The sequence below is a fragment of the Rousettus aegyptiacus genome, unplaced genomic scaffold (genome assembly GCF_014176215.1).
Source record: "Rousettus aegyptiacus isolate mRouAeg1 unplaced genomic scaffold, mRouAeg1.p scaffold_m13_p_3, whole genome shotgun sequence".
Lineage (NCBI taxonomy): Eukaryota > Metazoa > Chordata > Mammalia > Chiroptera > Pteropodidae > Rousettus > Rousettus aegyptiacus.
Window position 1 is genome coordinate 16,160,643 of NW_023416306.1, and position 27,945 is coordinate 16,188,587.

Below are 27,945 nucleotides of genomic sequence, written 5' to 3' on the forward strand. Positions count from 1 at the left end.
ACAAAGATACACACACACACACACAAACACACACCCCAGAATAGGGAACTGTCATTTTCCTACTCGCCCTCTGACATCAGCCACCTTCTCTGTAGCTACAGTTTCTCTGCCCTCAAATTAATCCCAGGAGATGAAAAATGAGCCTCTCCCCCACCCTTGCTGCTGCCTTTCACCTCACGCCCCCAGAGAAGAGTTTCTTCGCGAGGCAGCCCGTGAAGGTTTTTTTCCAAGTCACATGATCCAGGATGCAGGGGAGAATCCTTCTTGGAACTGAGATGGGCCCAGAACCGAATCAGATGAGGAGAGATAAGGTGTGATGCGGGGAAGACTATATAAGAATGGACGCACGGCTGCAGCGAGCACTCAACCAAGTGGCCCCTGCTCAAGACACAGCCATGCATGTGCCAGCTGGCTCCGTTGCCAGCCACTTGGGGACCACGAGCCGCAGTTACTTCTATTTTACCACAGTCACGCTGGCTCTGTGTCTCGTCTTTGCCGTGGCAACCATTATGGTGTTGGTAGTTCAGAAGACGGTAAGTGGACTTCTCTTTTTTGCCTTTCTGATTTATGTTCAGTTTTCCCCAGAGACGGAGCCTTGGAGATAAACTAATAAATAAATTTAGAGGGGGAAAAATACATATATCATGTAGAGAAAGGGAGAAAAGAAACGGGAACTTAACTCTCTGAAATATTTTGGCCTTTTGAGAGAAAAATTTGTTGAGCCATGCTCTCAAAACTTTCCAGATTCACATGAGCCAAAAGAGGGCAGAAGAGCTATTAGCTTTGAAAAATTAAGATTCGAATCTTGCTGAGCCAGAGACTGGTATCAGGGAGGAAGCAAGAAGGAAACCTGGTAACATATTTGCACAACTTGTTATCACATCTTCAAGATCTTCAGACCAAATTCCAAGGTTCTATAGTCTCAGTCCAAATGTTCCTGAGACTTCTGAGGCCCTTGGCTATTGTCAAGAGCTTTTTAAACAAGGAGCTAAATTTCAAAGGACAAGACCTGGAAGGGAGGGAGGCAAGAGAGAAGACCAGGACCGCTCAGGGCTTTGGGCATTTCAGCGTTAAAGCCCGCAAAACAAATTGAAAGCTTCCTCCTGAGTCACTGCTTTGAAGAGGTTAGAATGTCACAAAAAAACAGAGCGTAGAGGCAGAAGAACACAGAGATGTTTTTTAACACCTAGTCTCTAAGACTGTTCAGAATACTAAACCTACAAGCAATTATGGGGATGCACTGTGGAGTCAAACTGTCTCAGGAGACTTACTATTTGAAATAAATGGTAAGATTAGTCATAAAAACAGAAGAGATGAAGGAGGAAGCTTCTTCATATTTTAGGAAATTGATGTTTACAAAGAATCCACCAGTGTGTATTATAGAAAATACTGTACTGAGAGTATATATTGCTCATGAATTTTTTTTGTAAAGTTTTTATTAATTTTATTAGTTTAAGAACTGTACCCCCTTCCCACCCTGTCAAAGTGAGAACATTTCTGTTTATTTCTTCACAGCTTCCATTTTTCATGGTATTACAATCCTACGGACTCTGTCCCAGTTTTCCTTCAGCTGTCTTAGGCTGAATGCTCTATAACTTACAGATTACTAAAAAGAATCAGGCTTTAAAAGGCTTTGGTATCTTTTCTCAGTGCCCTCAAGGTATGAAATTTAAATGAAGCTTTTAGGTTCATATCTCCATAAAAGTGAAAGAAAACAATTGTGAATGTTTAATTTAGATAGAATTTATAAAACTCATAATTTAGTGGCTTTATCTATACCTACTAAGAATAATATTCTTGAAAGCATTTTAGGGTCTTTTTTGACCCTAAAATTGTAGAGGCTTTATCATCTCTGTAATTCTAATTTGATGTAAACTAGAGGTGCATCATTTTGTAGCAATGGCCAAAGAAAACAAATTGAATAGGCCTTTGAGAAGGATTTTAGTCAAAGATTGCAACCAGAGTGAGAGAGAGAGAGAGAGAGAGAGAGAGAGAGAGAGAGAGAGAGAGAGAGAGAGAGAGAGAGAGAAAGAGAGAGAGAGAGAGAAAGAAAGAGAAAGAGAGAGAGAAAGGAGGAGGAGGAGGAGGTGAAGGAGGAGGAGGTGGAGGAGAAGGAGGAGGTGGAGGAGAGGAGGTGGGGGAAGAAAGGAAGAGAGAGAGAAAGAAAGAGAGAGATGATGGGGGTGGGGCGGGGTGATGGTGACATATAAAGCTAGAGAGAGATCCAGAGTGGTTCTTATCCAAATCCCAATTTTAGTTGAATTGATTCTTTTTCATGAAGGAATTGAAGTAGATCTTTCTGCTTCATTTTTGTAAATGTGGAAAATGAAGAACAGAAAGGTGACAGAGTTTGAACTAAGTCATCCTGAGAAAGTGGTAAAGTCAATACTGCTGGTTTAATGAGCACAGCATTCCCCTTTCCAATTCAGATAGCCACAGAAGCACTAAGAAACTTTGTTCCCAATCTCCTCTCCAGAACTTTATCCTCTTGTGCATCCATTTCCTTGACTTAGCACTCACGTTTGGATGTGAAAAGATTCACAGTATGATTATACAGTCTGGTGGTGTATTGTGATTTCTTAGACTGAGAAATATCAGTTGCTTACTTAAAAGCATTGTGATCTTAAGCGTTAAATGTTTTGCACATATCGTTTCCAATAAATTGTTCAGATATGAACTATTATAAGTGATAAGAAGAGTTATCCCCTTGAGTTCAAGCTATCAGAGAAGGCTTCCTGCAGGAAGAAGGGATACAGGCTGACTTTAGGATAGGTAGAACTTAGACAAATAAAGAGACTCTAATAAGACTCTGGTAATAAAAAAAAAAAAATCAATGGGAGATACCCAAGGAACATAAACTCACATCCTAGTTGATGGCCACATAGCACACTCAAAATGTGTGGTTAGATGGGGGCAGGAGTGGAGAACCATGAGAATGATTTTACTGGCCTAAGAAGACACAGTTGTAGGCAAAAAGGCATATGTACAGACAAAATTAAAACAAGATAAGTCATAATATTTATATAGGTGACTGAAGGTAGGGCTACCATGAGACTCCAGGTTTAGAAGATAGAACAGTTCCCTAGGCAGGTCTAAGGAAAAGTTCACTAGAGAATGGAATTTCAGGTTGGTTTGAGAAATGTGTATAATTTCAAACAGGTGGAGAAGGGAGATCAGAGGAGAAGGCACTCCTGGCCAGCAGAACAGCATGAGCAAAGGGATGGAGAAACAAAGATGTAGGGCAAACAGAAAAATCGACAAAGGTTGCATTAAAATTTGGCCTGAAGATCAAATAACTCCAAGGTCAAACTCCTTGGGTGAGAAAAAGAAGGAACTTAGGTTTCAGCCTCAAATATTTATTGAGCATCTAGTGTGTGCAACAGTTAGTTGTCTCTAAGTCGTCTCTAATGTCAGTCTCTGTGGTTGTTGAACTTTGTTTCATTTACATTTAAACCAGTATACTTGTTATAGAACATTATATTCACATGATTTAAGGAAAGTAAACAGGAAACAAGAAAAAAGAAAATTAAAAATCTCTTACACCCTCCCCAGCCAACCACTAATCCCTCTTTCCTGAGATAACCACCATTAACAGATTCTTCCTTGTCCTTCCAAAAAAGTCTGTGTATCTACAAATATATAATACACACATCATTATAGTAAACTTGGCATTTTGCACCTTACTTTGATAACTTGGCAGTATATCATGGAGTCCCTTCCTTGCCAATACATGGAAAGCCACCTCATTCTTTTGATGAGTCACATGCGCATTTTAAGGTATTACTGCTTCATAACTTATTTTACCTGCGCTAGTGAAGGACACCTATGTTTTTCTCTAGAATTTTGCTCACTGTGCATGTCTGTGAACATATCAGTGGGATAAATTCCTAGTTATGGGAATAGAATGTGAAGTTTTCACTTCAAGAAATATTGTCACTCAGCTTCCAAAGAAGGTTGTACCACTATACTCTTGAGAAAGTAAAAGTACTACCAAGAAAGAGACACTTCTTTGCCTCAATATGGAAAGAAAGACAATTGATTTATTATTGAGTAAGCAAGCACAATGGAGTGCACAGAGATATGTCAGGATGAAATTTCACACAATTTATACAGCAAAGCAAAGAAAAAACAATAAAATTTCTTTTATCTCCTCCAGAAACAAAGGGTCAGATAAGAAGAAGGCTTTAAGGCCGACCACCAGAAGTGTTTACATTTCAAGGGGCTCTGAGGTCTTGAATCTTAGGGACATCTATCTGTTATAAACCTGGAGACAGGGTTTATCCAGCCCCTGAAAATATCCATTTACATTCAAAAGGTTAGAACAAAGCAGAAGGGCTCAGGATCCTTAGGTTTTCAAGGAGACTCTTTCTAGAAAGAGAAAGCAGCTGTCTCCTTTCTTTTTATAAGCCAAGAAAATTCCTTTTTTAAAGTAATATGTACTTGTAGCACCTCCTTGCCAAGAGAGGAGCTGAGTGCCTTTTCAGTGGTAGATTGGCATGGTGGTAGCTTGCTTTTAAGTTCAGATAAAATATAGGGGTGAGATGAAATGCCCTGTGATGCCTCCTTCTACACAAGTTACTCTCTTCAATGCATCGAATTTATCAGTTCCTCTGAAAATCTCAGGGTCAAGCTTTATGCTGGGCTGTGACGGGAGGATCAAGTGAATAGGGCAGGATTTCTATCTTCTGAGAATTCTGTAGGTTGAGGAGACGAGGCCAAATACCCAAGAGCTTGAATTTAGAGCAGAATGGCACAGAATGTCATAAACCAGAAGAAAAGTTGACAGTCTCTATTTGGAGTGAGGGAGTGGTTTGCAGAAGAACTAGAATAGAAGCTGAGTCTCCCCCAGGAATTAGAAGGATCATGTTATACCCAAAGTTTTATTTTGAACATTTGTCAAACCTACAGTAAGAAAGAATAGCAAGACTCATATAACATTTCACCTAAATTTGCCGTGTTAATGTATTTGCTGTATTTGTGCTCTTTCTACATATATGAAAGTAAGTTGTAGACATCATGACCTTTCGTCTACATGTATTTCAGCCACCATCTCCTACTTACCGCAATGATTTATCACAGCGAAGAGAGTTAGTTAATTCAATAACATTATCTAATAATAATGCACAGTCCACATTTTCATTTCCTCACTTGTCCAAAAGTATCTTCTACATCTGTTGTGCCTTATTTTATCTGAGGATCCAGAATCCATTCTCAGGTCACAGACTGTATTTTGTTATGTCTGTTTGAATTTAGAATATTGCTATTTAAAGGGTGGTCCTGAGAGCTTGTTAGAGTGCAGAATCTCGGGGCCTATTCTAGACCTACTGCATCAAAATCTGCATTTTCACAAGGTCTCCAGGTGATCTATATGCACATTAAAGTTTGAGAAGCAATGAGGAGCAAGTCTTCTATGTCCTTCACCTATTTTTCATGACATTGATGTTTAAAGGGTCCAGACTAGTTTTGTATAAAATAGTTCATTGTTTGGATTTGTCTTAGTGTTCACTCATGATTATATGCAGATGAAACATTTTTTGCAAGAATAGTACTTAGATAATGTTATATACTTCTTATTGTAGCTCGACTAGAGGCATATGTCAGGTTGTTCCATTATGGTGATGGTGTTTAGTCACTTTTAGGTGGTAGCCACCAACTATCTCTTTTGTAAAATACTTTTTTCTTTCTTATTTATAAGTAATCTATGGGGTACTACTCTGAGGACATGTACATATATATTCTTCACTCAGAGGTTTTAGCACTTTCTGATGGCCTTTGTCTGAATTAGCTAATAGACTGAGGATAGAAGAATAATGATTGCTATTCCTTCTGCATTTATTAGCTGGCATACTTCAATGGAGATGACGTCTCCATTGGAAGGATGGTGGCAGGAAGACTTGGGGCAGGGTATTCAGGTGAAGCAAAAGAGTGAGCAGAGGAACATTCCAGAGGAAGGCAAGCCCAGGTGTAAAGAGAGGAATGGCAGAGCCAGAACAGTAGACAGTCCCACCAGCACAGGGGAGCAAGCAAGAAGTAGAGCTGGGTGATAGAGAAACACGAGAGGATAGATTACCACCTCTAGGAAATTGACCTAAACCCATATATGAGCCCAGCTCCACGTTCCCCATTCCTTGGTGAAAGAAGACCTCAGGTGTTCTGATTGCCTGTGGAGTAATGTCTTTCAGGCCTTGCTATTCAAAGTGTAGTCAGTGACCCAGCAGCACTGGCATTGCATGGACGCTCATTAGAAATGCAAAACCTAAGGGTCCATCCCAGACCTACTTAATCAGGATTAGCATTTTAAGAAGACCCCCAGCAGAAGAAGCACTTCTTTAGGCCACTCTATTCCAATTCCCTTTTTCACTAACCATACCAAGATGAAGGCTGCCAGTAAAAAACATCTTCCTCCTGGGAATTTTCTATGACCTCCATCCACTTTCTCAAAATCTCAGGAGAATTTTCTGCCCCAGCTACAGAGAGGCGATGTGGCATGCCTTCCAAATCAACACACATGAGTTTGAATCTTTTCCCTGCTATTTACCATCTGTGGGATTTTTTGTAATCATTGTCACTTCTGTAAGTCTTAGTCAATCACTGTCTCTTAAGGTGAAGACCAAATTAAATAATGTACGCAAAGCATTTCGCCCCAGAGAATTAAGCACCCTCATTAAATGCTTAATCATGTCACCTTGAAAATAAGAGAGGCATTCCTGGCAAAGATCTTCGTGGACCACCTTATAAGACAATGTGAGACCAGCAATGAAGGGGATAGGAGATTCCCCTGGCATATTCCAAATATTAGTTGCCTTTGGCCATTTTCAATCAGAAAGGGCATCTTTGGTTCAAAGCAAATTTGAGAGCTGATTATCCCTGCATAGCATTGTTCTGTGAAAGAAAATAGCCTTATAAGGTATTGAAGCAAATTAAACATATCGATAGGATCAAGAGAATAACCAAAATAGGTACAATTTTCAAGCACTTGCTAATGCTTTATATATAATATCTTATGTCTGCAACAACCTAGTGGAGGGAAGAATTATTAACTCTGTAATCGCAACAATTAAAGAAAATAAGAAAACAGAGTCCTAGTCAGGAAAGATGATTGTGATCAAGTCATTTCACCTTGGGATAAGCAGTTCTTCCCTCCACACACAGAAACATTGTTGGAAACACCCAACAGACATAGAGTCTGAACCAAAAGAAGTACACTGAAGGAAGTATAGCTGGTCAGTAATCATGGAGAAAAAGTTTCCTGAGTTACTCAATTGGCTAAGAATGACAACCTGGGAGGGCGCATTTGCTTGTGTCTGTGTCAAGACTATGGACTTTTCACCTCAATTCCAAGTCGCTGAGCAAGATGATTCACTTTCCCCAGCCAGGGCCGAGATCCCCAGGTAAGATTTTGGAGAGAGTTTTGTGGATGGATAGCAACTTAGCATAGTACCTAGGGCATAAACCGTCCTCAGCAAATCTGAAAACATCATCATCTCTTTCTACCTTGACTTTCTATTTCCAAATGCAAGAATTGCTAATGAGAGGAGCGATGAGAGAATAGTGAGCTTTCTTATCCTTGGCTTCTGAAACTAAATAGCCACTTCTACTAGGGAAGTGGAAAGAGCACCAGAGAACTCCAGTCCAGGATCCACCTGCCTTCACGAGTCCAGTTTCCTCTTGTGTAGATGGACTGAAAGATGTCTAGGTTCCCCTCTGGCTCAGATTCTTTTTTTTTTTTTTTTTTTTTTTTTTTTTTTTTTTTTTTTTTATCTTGTCTAACATGGGCATCCAGAGGAGCTAGGAGACCTTATCTCTTCAAAGAAGAGCTCTTTGAGACAGAAATACTCACACTTCTGTTTTGGATGCCCTGAGTCCTGGGTAAAGATTCAAGCAATAGGACTTTTTCCTGCATTAAGATGCTTTGTTTTTGAAGTTAGGAAACCAGAAAGCCCTCAAATGACAGAGGCCTCTGCTGACCCGCATGTGAATTAGGTCCCCCTTCCAGATAGCATCTCATACAACCTCGCTACTCAAAATGTGCTCTGTGGGCCAGAGACATCAGCAGCACCTGGGAGCTTGTCAGAAATAGACTCCTAGGCTCCACCCACACCTGCTCAGTCAGAATTTGCATTTTAACAAGTGGTTGGGAAGTACAGCAGTCTATCAGCCTCCCTTATCTGCAGTATCACTTTCCTCGGTTTCAGTTACCCATGGTCAACCATGGTCTGAAATATGTAATGGAAAATTCCAGAAATAAACAATTTATAAGTTTTAAATTGTGCTTAGTGGCCCGATAAAATCTCGTGTCATCCCGCTCTGTCCCACTCTGTCCTGCCCAGGATGTGAAGAATTCCAGCATCACCATGCTGTATACACTCGCCGCCCATCAATCATTTGGTAGCTGTCTGTGTGATCAGATCCACCGTCACAATATCATTCCACTTGTGTTCAAGTAACCCTTATTTTACTTCATAATGGCCCCAGAGCAAATAGTAGTGATGCTGGCAATTCATATGTGCCAAAGAGAAGCTGTAATGTGCTTCCTTTAAGTGAAAAGGTGTTTGTGTATTGGAAAACCATAGTATATTAGGGTTTGGTACTATCTGTGGTTTCAGGCATCCACTGCGAGGGGGTGAGGGAGCAGGGTGGGGGGAGGGGTTTGGAATGTATCTCCCTCGGAAAAAAAGGAGGCTACTGTATGATCTCAAAACATTCTGACGCTTTTCCTTCATATCTGTGGCCACAACTTGCAATCCTAATTACATATTTATTTGTATATTTTAAATAACTGCTTTAATGACTGGGCCATAAAACCCACAGATGTCTTCCAATGCTTAACAAAGTGCCTGGCACACACCAGGTGCTCATTCAATATGTGAATGTAGGATTTTCTTGTATTTCAATATGTGAATGAATGATTCTCTTGTATTTCTCCAGCTGCTAGGGGCCTCTGGGATGGCTCCACTGATGGTTTTACTATTCTAACATTCTCTCACTGTACCTAGATACTTTCCTGGGTAGCCAGCAAATTCAACGATCTTAGCACCACATTTAACATAGATGTTTTCCTTTGTACATTCGAACAACACACTAATCGATGATCACATTTGGCTGTAGATCAGGTGTCAATTAAATTTTGAGATGCTGTTTGTGGTCTCACAGAGGTAACCCAGAGGGGAGTTTTGTGATGTCGGGTTTTCCTATGAACTGCATGCGTAATGGAGAGACCACAAATGTACACCGTTGATAGGTAAAGAGATTGCTGCTAAAGTGATAAAGTCATAGACCATTAGAGAAAAGAGGGAAGGAACTTTCAAGTCAAGTTCACCTTCTTTCCCCAAAAGTTTATACTGACTTCCATCATCTCCAGATCAAAGCTACGCCAGGGCTTTGCCTTCAGGAGAATTCCTGGACTCACTGGCACCTGCTAGGGCTGGAGAAGTGATCCACTTACCAGAGAAAGAGCCATCAGTGGAAGGCAAAGGACAGAGACTCTAGAGAAATGGTAGAATAAAGGGGAAACTCAAGACAGTCCTTGGTCCTTATACTGAGCACTGAGAAAATAAGATAGGTAGCATCTTGTTTTCGTAGAGGTTGGCAAGGTAGTGTCATCCATGTAAATGTTCACACCTACCTCTCTAGGTCTTAATTAATATTTCACTCCAATGCACTACAGGAGATTCCCAACTTGGATAGGTTAAAAGATGGATAAGATGCTTCATTCTCTCTTAGCAGGACACCTGAGGGGTGTATCCATGGCCGAGGTGAGAGAAAAGGGAGGGAGACCAGGTGTGGGAAGTTAGTTTCTGAAGAATGCATTAGGGGTGAAGAAATGTGCCCACCTACTTCTGTTGCCTACTTGCTCAGTGAACCTTAGTGAGACCTCCCTTCTGTCCCCTCCCATCCCCCAGCCAAGAGGATCCCCCTTCAGAAGACAATCTGTTTCTATCGACTTCTTACTTACCTGTGTAAATATTTTTGTGTATATTTATGTTTATAACAGAATAAATACTATAAAATATGAAGTGAATATATAAACATATAGCATATATTTGTTTATGTTATATGCTTATAAATATTTAGATATTATATTCAAATTTAAACTTGTAATAAATACAGAGGGCAGGGACTCAGTTTAATTATTTATGGTATCCTCACATTGCTTGGCATAGAACATTCAATTAATTCAGAATTTCCAACCACAGGAGAGAAAGAAATGTACCTTCCCAGGTATGTTTACAACCTACTTATACTGTTTGATGAATCAAAGATGGAAAAAAAACCCACATATATTTATATGCTACATTTGATTTTTCTTATGTTGACCAAAGGGGAAAAATAACACATATAGAGATTTAAAAAAAAAAAGCACTGGACTGGGAGTTGCAAATTCTGGTTGCTGAGCTGCTATAAACTTTTCATTTTACCTTTTTCAGCACCTAATTCTTCACCTGGGAAATGTAGACAGTAATCTTCAAAGTCATTTCCTATAGGCAGGTTGTCAAGCAAAAGGATGAGCAAGCCCATTCTAACTTAATCAGTGAAATAATTTTTTAAAATTTAAGAATCAGATAGCATGTGGATTCTAAATTGCATGGAGGACAACCAAAATGGAAAAAGAAAAAGGCAAGTCGTTTTCATTAAATGTCACCCTTACACTGTTATTTGTCTTCTTCTTTCCTAGGACTCCATTCCTGACCCACCAGGCAAATTCCCCCTTAAAGGAGGTAAGACCTTGGGATTTGGAGTAAATGTGTAGTGAACCGTCCTCATCACATCATAGTTCATCAGCAACCAGAAATATCATGACAGTGCCCAACAGAAAAGTAGATGGAGACAGAGGTGGGGGCCTCTCAGGGCAGAGCTAGTGCGCTTTGATTCACCTGAGCAGTCTCTGATCGGCATTCTCATCCCCACAAGTCTCCCACCAGCCCTCCTCTCTCCCACTAATGGAAATTCTACCTCTGGCAAAGGGTGTCACATGGACCTGAACAGAGATGCAAAGCAGTGTTAAGAGCTTGAAATCTGGAGTCAGGCAAATGTGGGTATGAATCCACTCCACGTACCCCCTGGGAGCCTCAGTTCCTTGTCTACGAAATAGGAATAATAATTCCTACCTCATGAAGGTATTGGAGAAGCCAATCAGATCTCTATAAATTGCTTGGTTTGGTGACCAACACATAGTAATCATGAGATAACTGATAGCAGCCAAAACACATAATGCAGTTGAAGATTTGTGAAGAGACTTTCTGCTTACCCCCCGCCAAACACACACATACACACACACACACACACACACACACACACACTTATTTCTTATCACTGAAGTCACTAATTAATGCATTTTCTCTACTAGCCCCGGAAAGCTTATGTGCAGAGTTAGGTTGAAAAACTTTGAGATCATCTGATTAATGTTTTCTTTATACAAAGGAGGTGAGGCAAGATCCAGTGAAGTGTTGTGTCCAAGGTCATACAGAGCCAAACCTAGAACCCAGATGTCCTCATCTCTAGTCCAATGTCCTTTCTGCCCAAGAACATTAACCAATCTCAGTCCTATAAACTTTAAAACTAGATAGCAAAAAATGACTTTTTTTGCTGGAAAACTAGACAACTTAGAGGAAAAAAAGTAAAAGAGAAAAGGTGGGCCATCATAGGCACCCAGGTAGAGACACCAGGGAATCCTTGGGACCAGAGGACACAGTGTCTGGAAACACTCTCACAACAACAGTGTCACACTTAGAGTTTCCTTCGGAACACCCTTAGCCATGCCTCTCCTGCTATCTGTCACCCAGAGACTTAGAAAGTAGGGGCAAAAGGCCCCAAACAGACTACCATTCTGGATTTTTCAAGGCGGACTAATAATTACAGCTTTAGCAATAATATATTAAAACTTGGCTGGAATTACTTAGCAATTCCCATAACTCTTCTGTAGATAGTCACATTAACGTAAAATGAAGCATGGTAGAATGCAGAAGTAAACACATGCTTTCTGTAAAGAACCAGATAATAAATAATTGCGGCTTTGCAGGCCATGAGGTCTCTGTTGCAACTAGTCAGCTCTGCCGTTGTGGTGCAGAAGCAGCCATAGACTCTGTGCAAATGAGCAGGCATGCGAAGGGGCCACTTACAGAACGAGGTGGTGGTCTGGCTTTGATACGCAGACTAGAGTTTGCCGACAGTAATCTTTAACAGGAATGTGATTTCAATGATAAGAAAAGCCTTGATTAGGTAAGGTGATCTCTGCCCCTCTGGATCTCAGTTCCACACCTGGAGAGCAGGTACATGGCTGGTTGACAAGCACAGAGGCTCTAAACAATGGTTCTGCCCCTGTAATAGTTTTCACCAGTCCAGAGTGCAATCAGAAAAAGAAGTATCTGGTAGCCCCTTTGTCCCATAGCAAATGACTTTTTTTCCAGTTTTATGCATATTTTTAATATAAGCAGCATTTTTTTCTTCTGAGAGTACGTCCTTTCCTACACTGTGAAAATGTCCTTTCTTTTATAGCATGAAGCTGATATGCACAGGAGTTAAGTTGATTTGCTTTGGGTCTAAGTTGTTTGTTTTATTTTCATGGTCACAATGGGTGAAACCGAAAGCTACTCACTTTGTATTGGTCACTGAATTTCCCTTTTGTGGTAAATTGCTTCAGTCTGTGTAATCCAAAATTGTGAGTGCCAAGGACAAGATCATTTATCAGATCTCTTCACCATCGCAGTGCATATCAGAACTTAAACTAATCCAAAACCAACCTCAGTTTAAGACTTAATTTTTCAGCATCCAGTAACAAAATGCTAATAATCATCCCCACTAGGGCTACAAGACTTTTGATAAGACCTTCTTGTACCACCCTCTGGTAGAAAGTAGCTTCCATCTCCCGAGCGAGGAACATGGGGACCAGTGTCCCATTTTGCAGATGAGGAGCTGAGGCTCATGCCATCAAGGTGACTTGCCTAAGGTCATCCAAGGAGATGAGGGCAGAGCAAGAACCAGAATCCGAAGCTCCTCTCTATCGCCCTGTGTGATGGGACATTTAGCCATGAGTGTCAGTAACCTGATGTGTGCTGTCCCTGGTTTTCTCCTGCTTTCAATGCGAGTCTGCACTACTCTTAACGTGGCAAGCTTCAGACACAGTAGGAGGGCGAGCTGGAGAGAACACTACCGTGGAGTGAGCCCTGGGCTCCAGAGCTGACCTTCCCCACAGCAGGCTGTTTCTCTGGGCCAGTCTTTCCTCCTCTTGAGGACTTATCTGTAACATAACAGCAAGGTACTAAACGAACTGGAAAGTCCTTCCACTTGGACACTTTAGGATACTCTAATTCTCTCATTTAATATGTAAATAGAGAAGAAACAAAGCCTAACTATAAGCTTGAAGAAATCTGCAGCCATGACATCCTCTCCCAACAAGCCCCTTGTGCACAAGCACAAGCTACAAATTTTCCCTTTTGAAAAGCCATTGCAAAATATTCCGGGCAGAGGGTAATCATCTCCCAGAAACTCCTAGGAGGAAGCTCCAGAGACGACGTGTGGTTTGTCACTGGAGCGGACAAGGGCAGATGCCAGATGCTTTTCAGGGAGCCCTCTGCCTCCAGCTGATGGAAATTATCCACCATCCGCGGGAAGCCAGTCAGCAACCCGGAGGCTGGGAAGCAGGGTCATGTGTGAACACTGCGGTCACTTAGCACAGGATGAGAATTAGCTACAAGGAGACCACAGAAAACTAAGCCTTTTTTGTAGTGAACGGATTTCTGAGTTCCAAAACAAGCTTCCTCTTCCTGGCCAGGGCAGTGGTCAGCAGCACACTGCCCCCTCCTGCCCGCTCCGTCCTGCAGAGGACTCCACTGGCCGTTCCGGGGATTCTGCAGAGACTGCGGGCCAGGAAGAGTGCTGGGAGGATTCACCACATCCTTCTCCTTTCCTCTAGAAAACCAGATTAAAAAAGACTTCTACACAGAGCCGCTTTGAGTGTAGAAGGGGACAGCAAATACGACCCTTGTCTGCTACCTGGTTGAGCCTGGGTCCTTCGGACACAGGGTCATTCTGTTCTTTCATCTCTAATCAAAAAGGTTCCCTCCCACCTCGCATACGGTGAGGCGCCCAGGAGGGCTGCAGGGAGAGCCGAGCTTGTGGTGCTTCTCTGCATCTCTTATTCCAATTTTCCATCACATTTTGAATCTCACATGTGCCCAGGTTATTGTGGCTTCTTTGTCCAAACCACAGAATACAGACACCTGTGCCTTGATTTCCCCAGAGTTTCCACAGCATCAGACTTTGTGTATAGTAAAGTTTATAGCAGGATTTAGGGTACAGGGAGAAGCTAGTAGGCAGTGCATTCCATCACGAGGACAATGCAAATTGAGTGTTGTACCCCTCTGTCCTTGTAAGGCCTTTGCCACTCCAGCCATGGAATTTCTTGAGGGACAGCTGTTCTCCCCGGGGTTCAGCTCTCCACCACGCATACCGACCCATTCTCCTTACTACCAATTTTTATGTACTTCTCCCCATTTTCATCCCCCCACGCCCCCCACCCACACACACACATTACTTCCCCTCACAAACTGCAGAAATTCAAATTCTACTGACTTTATTTTGCAGAAAGGTTTTGGTCACCTTGATCTTACTGCCAGGTCTCCCAACATCTCAACAACACAATGACAGTTCTTCCCTGTACTAGAGGAATTCTATAGATGACTTTTAAATGTTTTTCTTTTATTCCCTCACTACGTATGAATGGGGACCTTGCAGAGTGAAAATAATTAACATTGATGGGGCATCCACTATGTGCCAAGGACTGGGCTCCGTTTCCTGACTCACTCACACTGTTCTCAAAAAAAGCCCCAAGTATAATTATTATCTCTGTCTTTTAGGCATGGAAACCAGAGCACAGAGAGGCTTACTGACTTGCTTAACACCGTATAGTTAACAAGGACTAGGACGAGACCTCAAAACCCAGGCTGACCCACCTTGGAGGCCTTTCGCTTAACCAGCATTGTTATTGCCAGAAGCTCAGTAAAACACAACTGCGCTTCCTTCCAGTGCCCCACCGGGTCTCCAAGGCTAGGAACGCTTCCGACACTCTGTGTGGCTTCCTCAGCACCTGCTCTGGCAGCTGTTTCCTTGCTGAGCTGGGGGCAGAGAGGGCCATTAGGGCAACTGCACACGTGGGTTTGCGTGAAAGGTGGAGTGGTGGGGAGCGTAAATGGCCCATGACAGGGGATCAAGAGGTTTAGTTTAAGGCCTAGCTTTGCAGATTAGTAGTCCTGAAACCTGGAATGATTCCTTCCCTCCCACAGCCTACCAGTTAGAAGAGATTTGTCTTTCCTGTGATTGCCAAGTGGCCCCAAACATCCAGAGGTTTCTAGAGGCCCTGAGGAAAGTGGAGAGTCCATATGTGGGTCCTGAGAACCCCTTTCTTGCATTGCCCACCCTCACCTAAATTCAGTCTCCAGCTGAGGACGAGATATGAAAGGCAGAGAACTGGGTTGAGCTTTGCGGTACCTACATTTCAATCCTAGGACTTGAAGCAGTTTACTTTCCCTTTCAGGGACTGGAATTTCCTGTTTTCTAAAATATCAGGAGTGAGGGGGGCAAGCCAGATGATCTGACACTGGTATCAACTTTGCTTGAAGTATAACATTCCAGGAATCAAGCAATAATCTTAAGATTTTTGACCATTTAACCATCCTAACCATTTACGGTTTTTGCATGGCTTGGCAAACTACCTTCTCCTGCAGCCCCCCTGCTAAAAAGAAAATTGGACATTAAAAGAGACCAAGTAAAGTTGGCTCTCTAATTGTACCTAATGAATCCGCCCCCACAAAACAAACAAACAAACAAACAAACAAACAAACAATAAAAGCTGCCTATTGAAGACAATGTAACTAAACCACTGAGGCTGGTGACTCACTACTCCCCAGCTACCCCTGATGTCACATGGCTGTGATACAGGTGGTCACGGTCCCAACAGGACTCTACACTGGCAGCAGAAGAGGCAGGTAGAGGAGCAAGAACCCTCTCCTCTAGAAAGACCAAAAATAGCAAAGAACCTCACTGCCCTAAGATGGATTGACCTGGATCCACATTGCCCAACCCACCAGTTGTTGCTGCTTTCTCCCACCACCCGCACAGCAAGAGAGGGAACGTCTGCTCAGGGAATAAATTGCTTTCACATACTCAGAGGCCTCAGAGAGCCTATTTGCTGCTCCATTTATTTTAAGCACATTCATTCCAAACCTACTCTTAAACTCACTGTCTTTTTCTTAAGGCAGACCTAACAGGAATCAGGAATCTCTTTACAAATAAAAAATAAATAAACTAGAAACTGGTCCTCTCAGAATAAGGTGGAATAGGGTCTTGTGGAGGCCAGCCAGAGTGCAAAAGGATCCGCACCCAATCCTCACTGCCCTGCCAAGAGGAAAAGAAGAGAGAGGAGAGAGGAGACCCAGGGGTGAGAGGAGAGGGAGGAGAGGATGGGAATGGGGAGGAGACGAGAGGAGAGGGAAAGGAAAAGATTATTTAGATCTCTGAGGAACATTAAAATGTATACTTGAATTTAGCACGTACAAACCACAAATCTCTAAATCCATAGAAAAACCTCATCTTCCAAATACTTTGGGGAAGGAAATAGGAAAAAAAGAAAGAAAGGTGGGGGAAGGGAGAAGAAACAGAGAGAACGAGGGAAATAGGGAGGGAAAGCAGGCCGTTCCTCAAACTGGCTTTATTATTGATTTTATCCAAGTCCTCCAGGCACCACATGTATTGGCTTAAATTTCTACAAGCCCAGCCATGCAAGCTCTGGACCAGGGCATGGGAGCCAACCCTCATGTAGTATGCTTTGAGTAGTGGACACAAGACTCATTATTATGCATTATCTCACTTACTCCTCCCAGCAGCTCTTTAAGGGAGTTATTATTATCCCCATTTTGGGGAGAATTTAAAGAGGCTGAGCGACTTGTGCAGAGCCATACAACTTAGTAAATGGCAGAGGTAGAATGTGAACTCAAGCCGGTTTGATCCCAAGCCTAAAATTCTAAGTGTGCTATTATACTTTTGCCTAAGGCAGCTAGGAAGAGTTTTTAAGAAGCTATTTAAAATGTCAGCAGATTTTATCATATAACTCCAGATTCACCTTGCCTTTTATAGACTTTAAAGGTACTTCTTAAATGCCCCCTTAATAATATCAATTCAACTTGCATTTACTATAAGTGAATTCCAAGGAAATACCCATAGATCAGATAGGTTTATCTCACATACTGCAACAGGTTAGGATTTAAAAGACCCCAAAATCCTAAGGAAACTTCAAGTGGTTCCACTGAATTCCAATCTTATCTCGATTTGTGTTTTTATCTCTTTCTATGTACTTAACACTGAGCATTCTAGGCGGGTATTCTCCAAATGCTGATTATAAATCCAGGGTCACCTAGTTGTCCTTTGTTTAACAAATAGTGTGTGCTAGAATGTCTTCATCATTAGTTGGGCTGGTGTCATCAAGGAAACAGTCACATTAAAACCAGTTGAAATGACCCTTAAATTAAGGATTCACTTTGATTCCAAATTCTACTGATAATGGAGACTCTCCCCTAGATGTCACCGTTGGGACTCTCCTAGATATTCTGCGAGACAGATGGAACTAAGAAGATAGGACATGGTGGACGCAGGGTCATTAGAGTAGTTCCTTTCTTTTCTGGAAGGATTAAAATATTTTCGACAGATGGAAGGAGGGTTCTGCACACTTTTCCAGAAGCATCAGATGGCCTCAAACACTTACGCACTTAATTGAGAAACTCTAATCCAGCAGACGATGTCATGAGCTTTGTTTTAATGAGCATTTTATCAACCAGATCATTCTGCTAATTGGCATTGCTAAGTCATGCCACTGTAACAACTAGGAAAAGAGGAGTAGGGGAGAAAGGGACTGTCATTTGCTGGGTGTCTCCTCTGTGCCACATGCTGCACTGGCCACATAATTTTATCACGCCTTGCAACATCCATGTATTTAGGCTGATGTTATCCTCACTTTATAGATGTAGTAATTGAAGGTCAGTAAGCGGAAGTAACAGATCTGATGCTAACAGGCATTGTCCATAACCCAGGCGCTTGTTTTGAGATGCACCGTGTCTGTCTTGTCCTGCGATTAACCTGAAAGGTGCCTGGCACTCAGATCACACACCCTCTGGTTTCTTTGGCCACCTCGGGCATTGTTGCATCTTAATGAAAGCCTGGCTACCCCTGACTTATGACTTGGCAGGATTCAGCACACAGGCCTGAAGTCACCTGCTGTCATTCTCCCACAAGAGGGAGCAGAGGAGGCTCCGTAGTGCTTGGTTTCTTAACACCTCCAGCAGTCTCGACAGTTTTCAATCTCGTGTATATGGTGGCTACAAACCCACTTCCGACAACTAACGCTCTCTACTCCATGAGAAGACCAAAAAAAAAAAAAAAAAAAAAAAAAAGAAAAGAAAGGAAATGAAAGGAAAAGAAAGAAAACAAAACAAAAATAAAAACAGGAGACAGAGCCCTGGGCTAGGAGTCAGGGGCCCTGTGCTCTAAACCCAGCTCTGCCACTATCCTACTATGAGGTCTTGGGCCAAACCTTCAGTCCCTTTGGGTTCAATCTCCCTACTCGTAAAACTAGGGTCTTGGTTAACTTGCCATATAATGGCCCTTTCAGGTCTAACATCTTGAGATCTCAAGGTGGAGTCCAGTCTTTGGGTTGCCATTATACTGACTCCTAGAACACGATCCTTTCAACCACCTTAAGCTCCTTTGTGCAACTGGCTGGCAGGGTGTTATTGGCACTTATATCGCTTCAGCCTCAAAAAAAAAAAAAAAAAAAAAAAGAAAGAAAGAAAAAAAAAGAAAAGAAAAAGAAAAAGAAAGAAAGAAAGAAAGAAAGAAAGAAAGAAAGAAAGAAAAGAAAAGAAAAGAAAAGAAAAGAAAAGAAAAGAAAAGAAAAGAAAAGAAAAGAAAAGAAAAGAAAAGAGCACAAGAAAGTTCATGATTCTTCCAGAGGAGTCCAAAGTTTGAAAAAAGAGCTTACAAATCTTCCCCACCTGAAGACCTTGGTCTTCAAAAGAATTCATAGAGTACTTGAGTTGTCCAAAAGATGAAATGCCCCCACAGAAGGAGTAGGGAGTCCTTGGCTCTGATCCTGCCTCTGTCACTAACTCATGGGGTGACCTAGGACAAGTGTGCAATGGGGATAACATTAGGCAGCATATGTGTTACGTGGTTACCAAGCCTGGACCAGGCAACTTCTCAGGGAACTTCTATTTCTATGAACCATGCAAATCCTTATGGAACCGGGCTCTTCATAACTTTGATTCTCCCTAGAGTTCTAGCACAGCAGGAGTCTGGAAATCTAAAGATGTAACCTAGCCAGGTTACAGTGACATGCTTGCAAAGATAGACAGTAGGAGCCGGAACTGACTTTATCACCCCCCACACCCCCAGCAGTGGGCCTGGCAGTGTACAGCGGAGTCTACATACCAGCTAGAGTAAGCTAGAAGGGCCCTTCTAGACCATCAAATCCACACTCTCATCATCTAGTTAGAGACACTAGAGCCCAGAGAGGCAAAATTCCTAGACTGTAACTCCCAGGCCATCAACTCAGCCATGACTTACAGATGTTCTCACTTCCCCCAGCCAAGAATTTGGTTCTTTGAACTAAACCCTCCCACCCTTTACATGCAGCTGGGAAATAAAAGAAACAGGGGTGCATTTTGCTCCCTATGCTCCCAGCATTTAAAATTCCAGGGACATTATAGGATTCTAGCTGCATATAGCACCTCCTATCTATAAGACACTTTTTCCTATGCTCATAATAAAAAAGAAAGCCATATCATGGACTCACAGTAAGATGAAGAGAATCAAGCCACATGAAACCTTCTTGAGAAAAGCCTCACCACCCTCAAAGCAGTTTAATGCATCTTTGAGCAGCACTAACTGGTCAAATATTTGAGCTGCCAGCACTGTGACTTCTGGTCCAATTTGTATGTTCTTAATGAAAGCCTTTCCATTGCCTCATCTGAGAAATGCAGATTGAGAGGAGGGTTAGTCATTAGCTGAGTGTGTCATCTCCTTAAACATGCATTTGGAGCCTTGGCCTTTGGGCCCTGCAGAGCGGTCTGCACTGTCTTCCTGCTGACAGCCTTGTCAGATGGTAAAGGCCTCCTCTGGGCTCCTCTCCAGGTTCAACCACCCTATTCTATCTACAATTCCTCTGGTGTCCTGGGTCCCAACTCCCTTCCCTTAGCCAGCTCTAGCAATGCCATCCTTAAGGAAAGTTGCCTGTGTTTTTCCTTTCACTTGAAATCATCTAAAAGATTCTTTAAGAAAAGTTAAAATACACCATGCCATTTGACTTCAGGAAATGCAAATGCTTCAAAATAAGTTGTTCTTTTTTTTCCATCCTTGGGTTTCTCAGAATTACAGCTGAGGTCAACCCACCAAACATGCAAAGATTAAAGAGGAAAGAAAAAAAGAAGCTGCATGTGTGAGAGGCAAGCCCAAGCTTGTACTTTTACAGTCAACTATTTACAGAAGCTCACCTGATAAATGCCACCACAAGTGGCATGGTATGAGGGAGCCTCTGGCCAACAAGCAGAGCCTGTCCTGGGTGTGACACTCTGGCCTTGATGTAGGGCGCAAGTCTTATCTTCTTTTTTAATCTAACCTAACCCTTCAGAACCAATGGGAGAATTAGGCCAGGTGTTATCTCAACCCTCAGGGGAAAGGCAAGCCAAGCATTCCCTTACCTCGCACATCCACTGAAGGAAGAAAGAGATACAGACCAGATGATTCAATGTAACAAACACATGCAGAGCATTTTCCGGGCTGGGCAGTGGGGATATATAAACAGTAGTCTTTTTCCCGAGGATTCACAGTCTAATGAAGGCAAGTTGGCAGAGAGGGAAAGGTCAGAGAAGGTTTCCTGAAGGAGATGACTGCCAGGCTGTGCTTTAAACAAGCCATCACTTGTCTAGTGAAGGGTGGGTTCCCAGTGGAATGGCAAATCAACGTCATGTATTTAAGGGCACCAGAAGCCCCCAAACTACTGGAGAGTGGTAAGCGATCCACTCAGGCATTCGAGTCAGACAGCCTGGGTTTGAATCTCCACTCCACTAATGACTAGCTGTGCAAATATGAACAAGTAATTAAATCCCTCAAAGCCTTGATTTCCTTATGTACAAAATAGAAATCATAATAGTACCTTTATTGTGGGGTGGATGTGAGTATTAAGTGAAATAATGCATATAATATGTTTAGCAGAGTACCTAGAAAAGAGTCATCACTCAATATAATTAGCTATTATTGTTATTACTGCCACTACTATTACTACTACTATTATTATTGGGACAGAGCGTGCAAGGCAAAGAGGGAAGGTGAGGGATGTGAACACAAAGGAAGGAGCTTAGCCTTGATCCAGCAGACACAGTAGAGTCAGAAAAGGATTTCAAGCAGAGAAGAGATGCAGACAGACGTGCCCCTCTGTAATTCCTCCGGGCTTGATTTTCCATACCCAACAAAGAGGAAGCTGGGCCAGAGTGACTCTCAACAGTAGTCACAGCGCATTAGAGAGTAAGCAGCCCTCTGCATTGTGGTTCTGAGTTTACACACCCAAAGAATGTGGACTGTGGGCTCAAACAGGCAGGGGAAGAACGCAGGTTGGAGGATGAGTGAGAGATGGGATCAGAAGAATAATACCTGGCCTACCAGCCCTCATCACTAGAGACATTGGACCAGACCTCTTTAAGGGGGAAGGGCAGGCAAGGATATAAACTAGCCCCTGCTTTTGCCTCTAGCAATGAACTTGTGCAGACAGCAGAGGGAACTCTTCCCTTAACTTTCAGCTATTCCAAATCCCCAGGGTGCTGTGATGAAGGCCAGGAGAGGTTGTCTTAAGCCCGAACAGAGAGCTTAGTGGGGAGGACTGTGAGCATGACAGGGACGAAGCGGAGATACAGTGAGCCAACGTATCAGGGCGTGGTCACTTCAACTGAATTGGACTATAGCTGCCTAGTTTCTGATAGACGGAATGAACAGTCATTTATGGTGACATCATCCAAAAGATGTCAATGTCAGGTCACAGATTTTCCAGTTTTGCAGCTAGGAAAACCAAGGCCCAAAGGAAAAAAAGGAATTTTGCCCAGAATAAGTTGAATTCAGAAAAAGTATAACTTGATTCTTTTGCAAGCAAAACATTTTCTATAAAAAGAGGAAGTTAAGCCATCACCACCAGTGAATATATTTAAAATGTTTTCATTTTTCAAATGCCATGATGACATAAACATTTTTTTTTCCCTGCCCAGGCAGCTCCAGATAGGTAGCTCCCTGCTTAGATCTCTTTGATCCTCTATCCTCTTAAAATTGAGCACATGGGTATGTTTATGTCCACTGACTAGCAAAATGGCCTCAAGCAGGAAACCTGGACTCTGGAACCAGATCCACTTGGGACTGAATCTCAGCGTTTCCACCAACTTGCTTGACCTCCTATTGTTGACCTTGTCCAGGCATCAGCATTAGTTTTGCAGAGTTGTTTTGAAAATGAGATTAGCTGAAATATGTAAAAGTACACAGACCAGCATCCGGCGCACTCTCAGAGGAAGGACAACTATGGTTACTATTGATATTCTTGTTCTGGCTACCACGGCCTGGCTGAGTGACATGGGGCAATGTACTCAGTCTGTCTGGCCTCCAGTTCGCAGAGCAGAGAATGACAGCTAATATGTGATCTACTTATTTTTAGGAAATTGCTCAGACGCCATCTCATGTATCCTGGAAAAGGCTATATTCAAGAAGTCATGGGCCTACCTCCAAGGTCAGTAACCAAACCCAGGGACCCTAGCCATATGAGGACCACTTCCTACAGCCCTTCTGAAACTTCTAAGCCAGAGGTTCCAAGCAGAGGCCTGTGCCAAATGTGACCTGCAGATGTGTTCCAGCCTGTATGCTATTTTTTATAATTGGAATTGAAATGCTTAGGGATAAAAAGGGAAGAGAGTTACTCAAAAGCTATGAGGCTCTTCTTTCCATAGCCCTATTCACTTCTTTATGTTGCCTGCTTGACCTCTGCAGGCATCTGTGTGCCGCCTCACTCGGCCTCTCTATTCTATCACCTACAAGTTGCGGAGTAAGTGCACAGTGCTTTCCCTCATGCCAGGGGAGAGGGCTCTTTATCTCTGCTTCTATCAGGTTATTCACAAGAGAACCACAAAATTGCCTTGTCCCCAGACTGACAGCTTAATGAACATGTTGGCACAGGGCCGATTTGCATATTGCAGCATGCTTTAGGTGAGAGGCCCCCTATAAATGAAATGATGAGAGCCACTTACACTGGGCAAGATGAGATATGGAGGACATGGGCCAAGATTCTCTAAGTAGCCACTCTGCTCATTTTTGAAATTCAATTTTATAGTTAGATTAGTTCTCACCCTTCAATTGAATTACAATGAGGTTCAAAGGAAAGGCACAGAGGCGATTTAAACTAACACATCAGATCCCCAGTTTTGAAAGTCACCCTTGCCAGTCAGCACTGATTTTTACTTACTAGGGCTCAGGGAGACCTGGCTTCCAATGTGAACATGTTGGCTTAGAGGACCTTCTAATTCTCTGCTTTTCTATAAATCCCATCCCAGAAGAGCCCCTTAATGTGCATGCAAGGGTCTACACAGTGATGTTTGGCTGCCCTGCTAAAGAGAGGAAGACATTCAACAGTTCAGGCAATGAGCGGTTACAGGATTATCTTAATGTGAAAGTGAACAGACTAAGATTCTCCTGGACATCTTCATGCCTAAATTCTTTACTAACTGAAAAAAAAAATGAATGACCTATTTCTGATACTTTGTGCAATGCCTACCAAATAGGAGTCCCCCATTGATCAAATGTTCATTGATTGGTTGAATAAATGAACATGATCATTCCGAACTTATGGGGAGTATAGTCCAGGAGCTTATAGTCTGAAAAGGCAAAGATAAAAATTATAATAAATACAGAATAATATAATAATTAAGTGGAAAACAATTCTATAGGAGGTAGAGATCCAACGCCATATGTGTTCTGAGCATTCAACTTTAGAGAAAAGGAAGAAGGGTGATTTTGTACCTGGGCCTTGAATATGAAGCAGCACCTAGAAGGGGTAACACTGAAGAGATTCTGGATGGTTGGGATATTATAGAAGACGTGGGTCTTGAATGGGGAACCTCGAATAAAGACTTCGAATCATCTAATCTACCCAATAATTTTTTTCTTTTTTCCTCTTTCCAGTATCAAAGCATATAAACAAAACCAAGTTGTCTTGGAACCAAGATGGTATTATCTATGGAGTCAGGTATCAGGATGAGAATATTGTGATCCAGTACCCAGGCTGGTACTTCATTATTTGCCAACTGCAGTTTCTCGTGAAATGCCCGGGACACTCTGTCGACCTTAAGTTGGAGCTTCTCATCAACAAAGATGTCAAAAAGCAGGCGCTGGTGACAGTGTGCGAGTCTGAAGGGCAAACCGAAAACATATACCAAAATCTCACTCAGTTCTTGCTGGCGCACCTCCAGGTCAACACCACCATATCAGTCAAGGTGGATAAATTCCAGTACGTGGATACAAACACCTTTCCTCTCGAGAATGTGTTGTCCCTCTTCTTATACAGTAGTTCAGACTGAACCATTCCTCCTGGCCTTCTGGAAGAAAGCAACTCTCTGCCATACAGTACTTCATCCATACAAACACTTGGACAAAAAGAAAACTTTAGACCAAGACCGAAACCACAGAGTATTAAATAGTATGCTTCTCCTTCTGTCTCTTGGGAAGATACCGCTCCAGGGTTAAAAAGTTTTGAGTGAAGTATTTTACAGACAGGAGGCAACGTAGTGTGGTGGACAGAGCCCCATGTGGGAATCAGAAGGGACGAATTTACGCCCTAGCCTAACCACTGACTCACTGTATGACCTGGAGTTATTCCTTTCCCCTCCCTGGAACTCAGGATCCACATTTGAAAAATAAAGGGGCTGGATTTGAATCTCTCCAAAGTTTCTTTTACCTCAGAAAACCAAGCTCTTCCATCACAGACCTGTGAACTAAGACTTCAGGCAGTGTTCTGGAAGCCCATGACCAAAGTAAAGGCCCCCGTACCAGCATAAAACCAATGGAGCTAGTAGCACCTGGCTGCATGTCACCTCAAAAGAGTCAGAATTTGGGGACAAGGTTCAGGGCAACTTGCCAAAGGAAAAGAGCTGTAGGATGTACAATGTGCAAAAGAAAGAACTGCCAAACTGACCATCCCAAATCTAAGAGGCCTTCTGGTGTCTGGAAAATCATACGACCAGGCTTGACTCCACTCCAGTTAAGATTGACAATAAGTCAACAACAGACAGTTTTTGTTTCCCATCAGGAGAATGCTGTGCGTTCGGCAAACACAAATCAATGCACAGTGGTCAATGCGAGGCTGTCATTTGGTCAGCATACAGCTGCTGCCAACTCCCACATGATCTCTTTCTGTTCCCTGCTTCAACACCTCTAAGGAAACCACTGCTATGGAGGGTTTTTAAGGCCCCACGAAATTGCTGATAGACAATGATGACCCTGAAAATGGTGAAAAGGACCTCTGAACAAATGGCAACCTCCTCTCCTGATTTGGGTAGCCAAGAGATTTCTCTAGCTATATCAACCTTTACATCATCTTCGAAGGAACATCTTATTTGTTTGAAAGGACCGTGGGACCTAAAATGTAAACCCCTGAGATTATGCTTCAGAAAGGAAAGAGACCCTTAATTGCTATGCAAAAAAAAAAAAAAAAATGGAGCAAAATTTGAATTTTTCTCAAAAAGGAGGAGAGAAAAGAAAGGAGTAGGAATCCAAAAGTTTGTCAGAGAAAGATTAGGTAAGATTTAAGAGAACTAAAATACAGCAGTAGTGATTTGGATGAGAACTTGGGAGAACAGAGTGACTGAGGGAAAAGTTTAAGCCACTTGCTGAACAGCATGTTATGTCAACTCCTCCCTGGTCAACAAAATATTCAGTAAAGATAACATACTCTTTAACATTTTCTGTTGAGTAGATTCTTTGGGAGAAGAGGGCGTTGGGAAGGGTATTGAACTCAGCAAGCCAAGTAGTATGTGGTAAAAACATAGACAGGTTTTGAAGACCCAAAGCCAGAAAATAAGGGGGCATCTAGCGCTGTGTTATAACCTAACTGCAGGATAAATGAATCTTGCCTTAAAAGAACTCATGCATTCTTGAAAAGGTAGCTACAACCCAAGCATGTGTAAACTAAGCAAATTTTCTACCATCTCATATTCTAACTCAAGAAGGATTCCATTTTCACTCCTCATCAACCATCCTCTGGCAGAGGTATCTAACTTTCCCACTGAGTCTCAGTCTTTGTCAAGCAATACTTTGTCAAGTAATACAATACTTCAGCTAAGAGCTGAAGACACAGGGGGCACAGCATTAAAAAGAACCTTGTAGCAAGACAAAACAGTAAGGGAAGAATCATTAATGACTCAACTAATAGATACATAGGGAGCAGACAACCTAGGAAGTTTAAAACTAAATTCTATTACCCCTTGAGGGTTAACGAGCCCCTGTGAATGTTAAGAGCAAAAGACACCATCTATACAAGTAAAATAAATGATTTTTGTAGCTAGGAACTCAGGCTTTCTGAAACATAGGCCTCTTTAGTAAAAACTCGACTGGAGCTCACAGACTCTCCCTTCTCCACAGCTACCAACACACACACACACACACACACACACGCACGCGCACACACATGCACATACACACATGTATACATTCACATATGCACACACACAGAGTATACTTGTAGAAATTATAGAGGAGGAATATAGGTTTGTTGATGAAAAATAATGAGTCAATGTAAACTAAATGTATTTCTGCCCTTAGGAACATTCATAGGACTTTCTCCACATTTGATAAGTTTTTCTTCACCCAGTCTAGTCTCTCCGTTGTCCACTACATCCCGGTAACTTCTTTATCCAGTTCTTTCTTGGAACTTCCCAGTCACACAAAAGATGGCTCAGCAGGGGGTCAGCAGCCCAGGAAGGTTGATATAAACAGGTTATAAAGGGAAGAAGTACTGAGAGAAACTGGGCAGAATTTACCAAAGAAGAGAGCTTTCCAGAATCCCTGGAATACCACTAATTGTTCTGGCACCGGGACAAAGTCCTTAAGAGAATGAGCAGTCAGTCAGTGTCATCTCTGGAAAGATCCTGAGAGACCAGCTAAGCCAAGCCCTCAAGCCAAGCTAGGATTTGAGCCCAACCTCTTGACTCCTATCTCCGCTATTTCCCACCAGGCTTTATTGGTCCCCTTCTGCAGCCCGGCTCTAACCCCGCAGATCACATCTTTCAAGCCCTATTGGAGCAGTCCCCAGCATTTAGGGCTTTCCAGGACCATCATTCTAACGTGGGATGCAGATGGTCTGTAGATTCAATACATGGTCAAATCTCAGAAAAAGCTTAGAGTTTCACAGTATAAAAGTTCTATCGCTCAGAAACTGAAGAAATATCTAAGGCCAGTATTTTTTCCAATAAAAAAAATTAAAATCTTGTTTCAATTTGAAGTTTCGAAGTTATGCATGTTTGCATACATATATGTACATATGTGTGTATACATCTGTATATGTGTATACATTTGTGTATATATATATATACATGTGCATTATGCACATGTGTGTTATATATAAATATATGTACATGTGAATCTGTGTTTTCCCTTAGTAATTGTTTTAAAGGTCATTTGCTTCATCTGGGGTGAGGGGAGGAAGCCCAATTTTTGCTCTAGGCATTACGAAATTTATATACAATTGTATTTATTTTTAATTATGAAAAGAACAGAAAATAATATTTTCCCCAAGCCTCACCAGCTTATTTAATGTCTATTGATATTTTGCTATATCTGCCTCTGCTTTAAAAAAAAATAAATAAAGCGACACGTATCGAA

The 27,945-nt window shown here is 42.1% G+C and overlaps 1 protein-coding gene across 1 annotated transcript; it reads left to right on the plus strand.

Annotated features, from left to right (window-relative positions):
- On the plus strand, nucleotides 1-27,945 carry TNFSF8 (TNF superfamily member 8). The gene is made up of 4 exons (XM_016152464.2): nucleotides 1-533; nucleotides 10,676-10,718; nucleotides 22,736-22,807; nucleotides 24,253-27,945. Exons 1-4 carry the CDS (start codon nucleotides 339-341, stop codon nucleotides 24,645-24,647), a joined length of 705 nt encoding a protein of 234 aa, XP_016007950.1. The 5' UTR covers nucleotides 1-338; the 3' UTR covers nucleotides 24,648-27,945.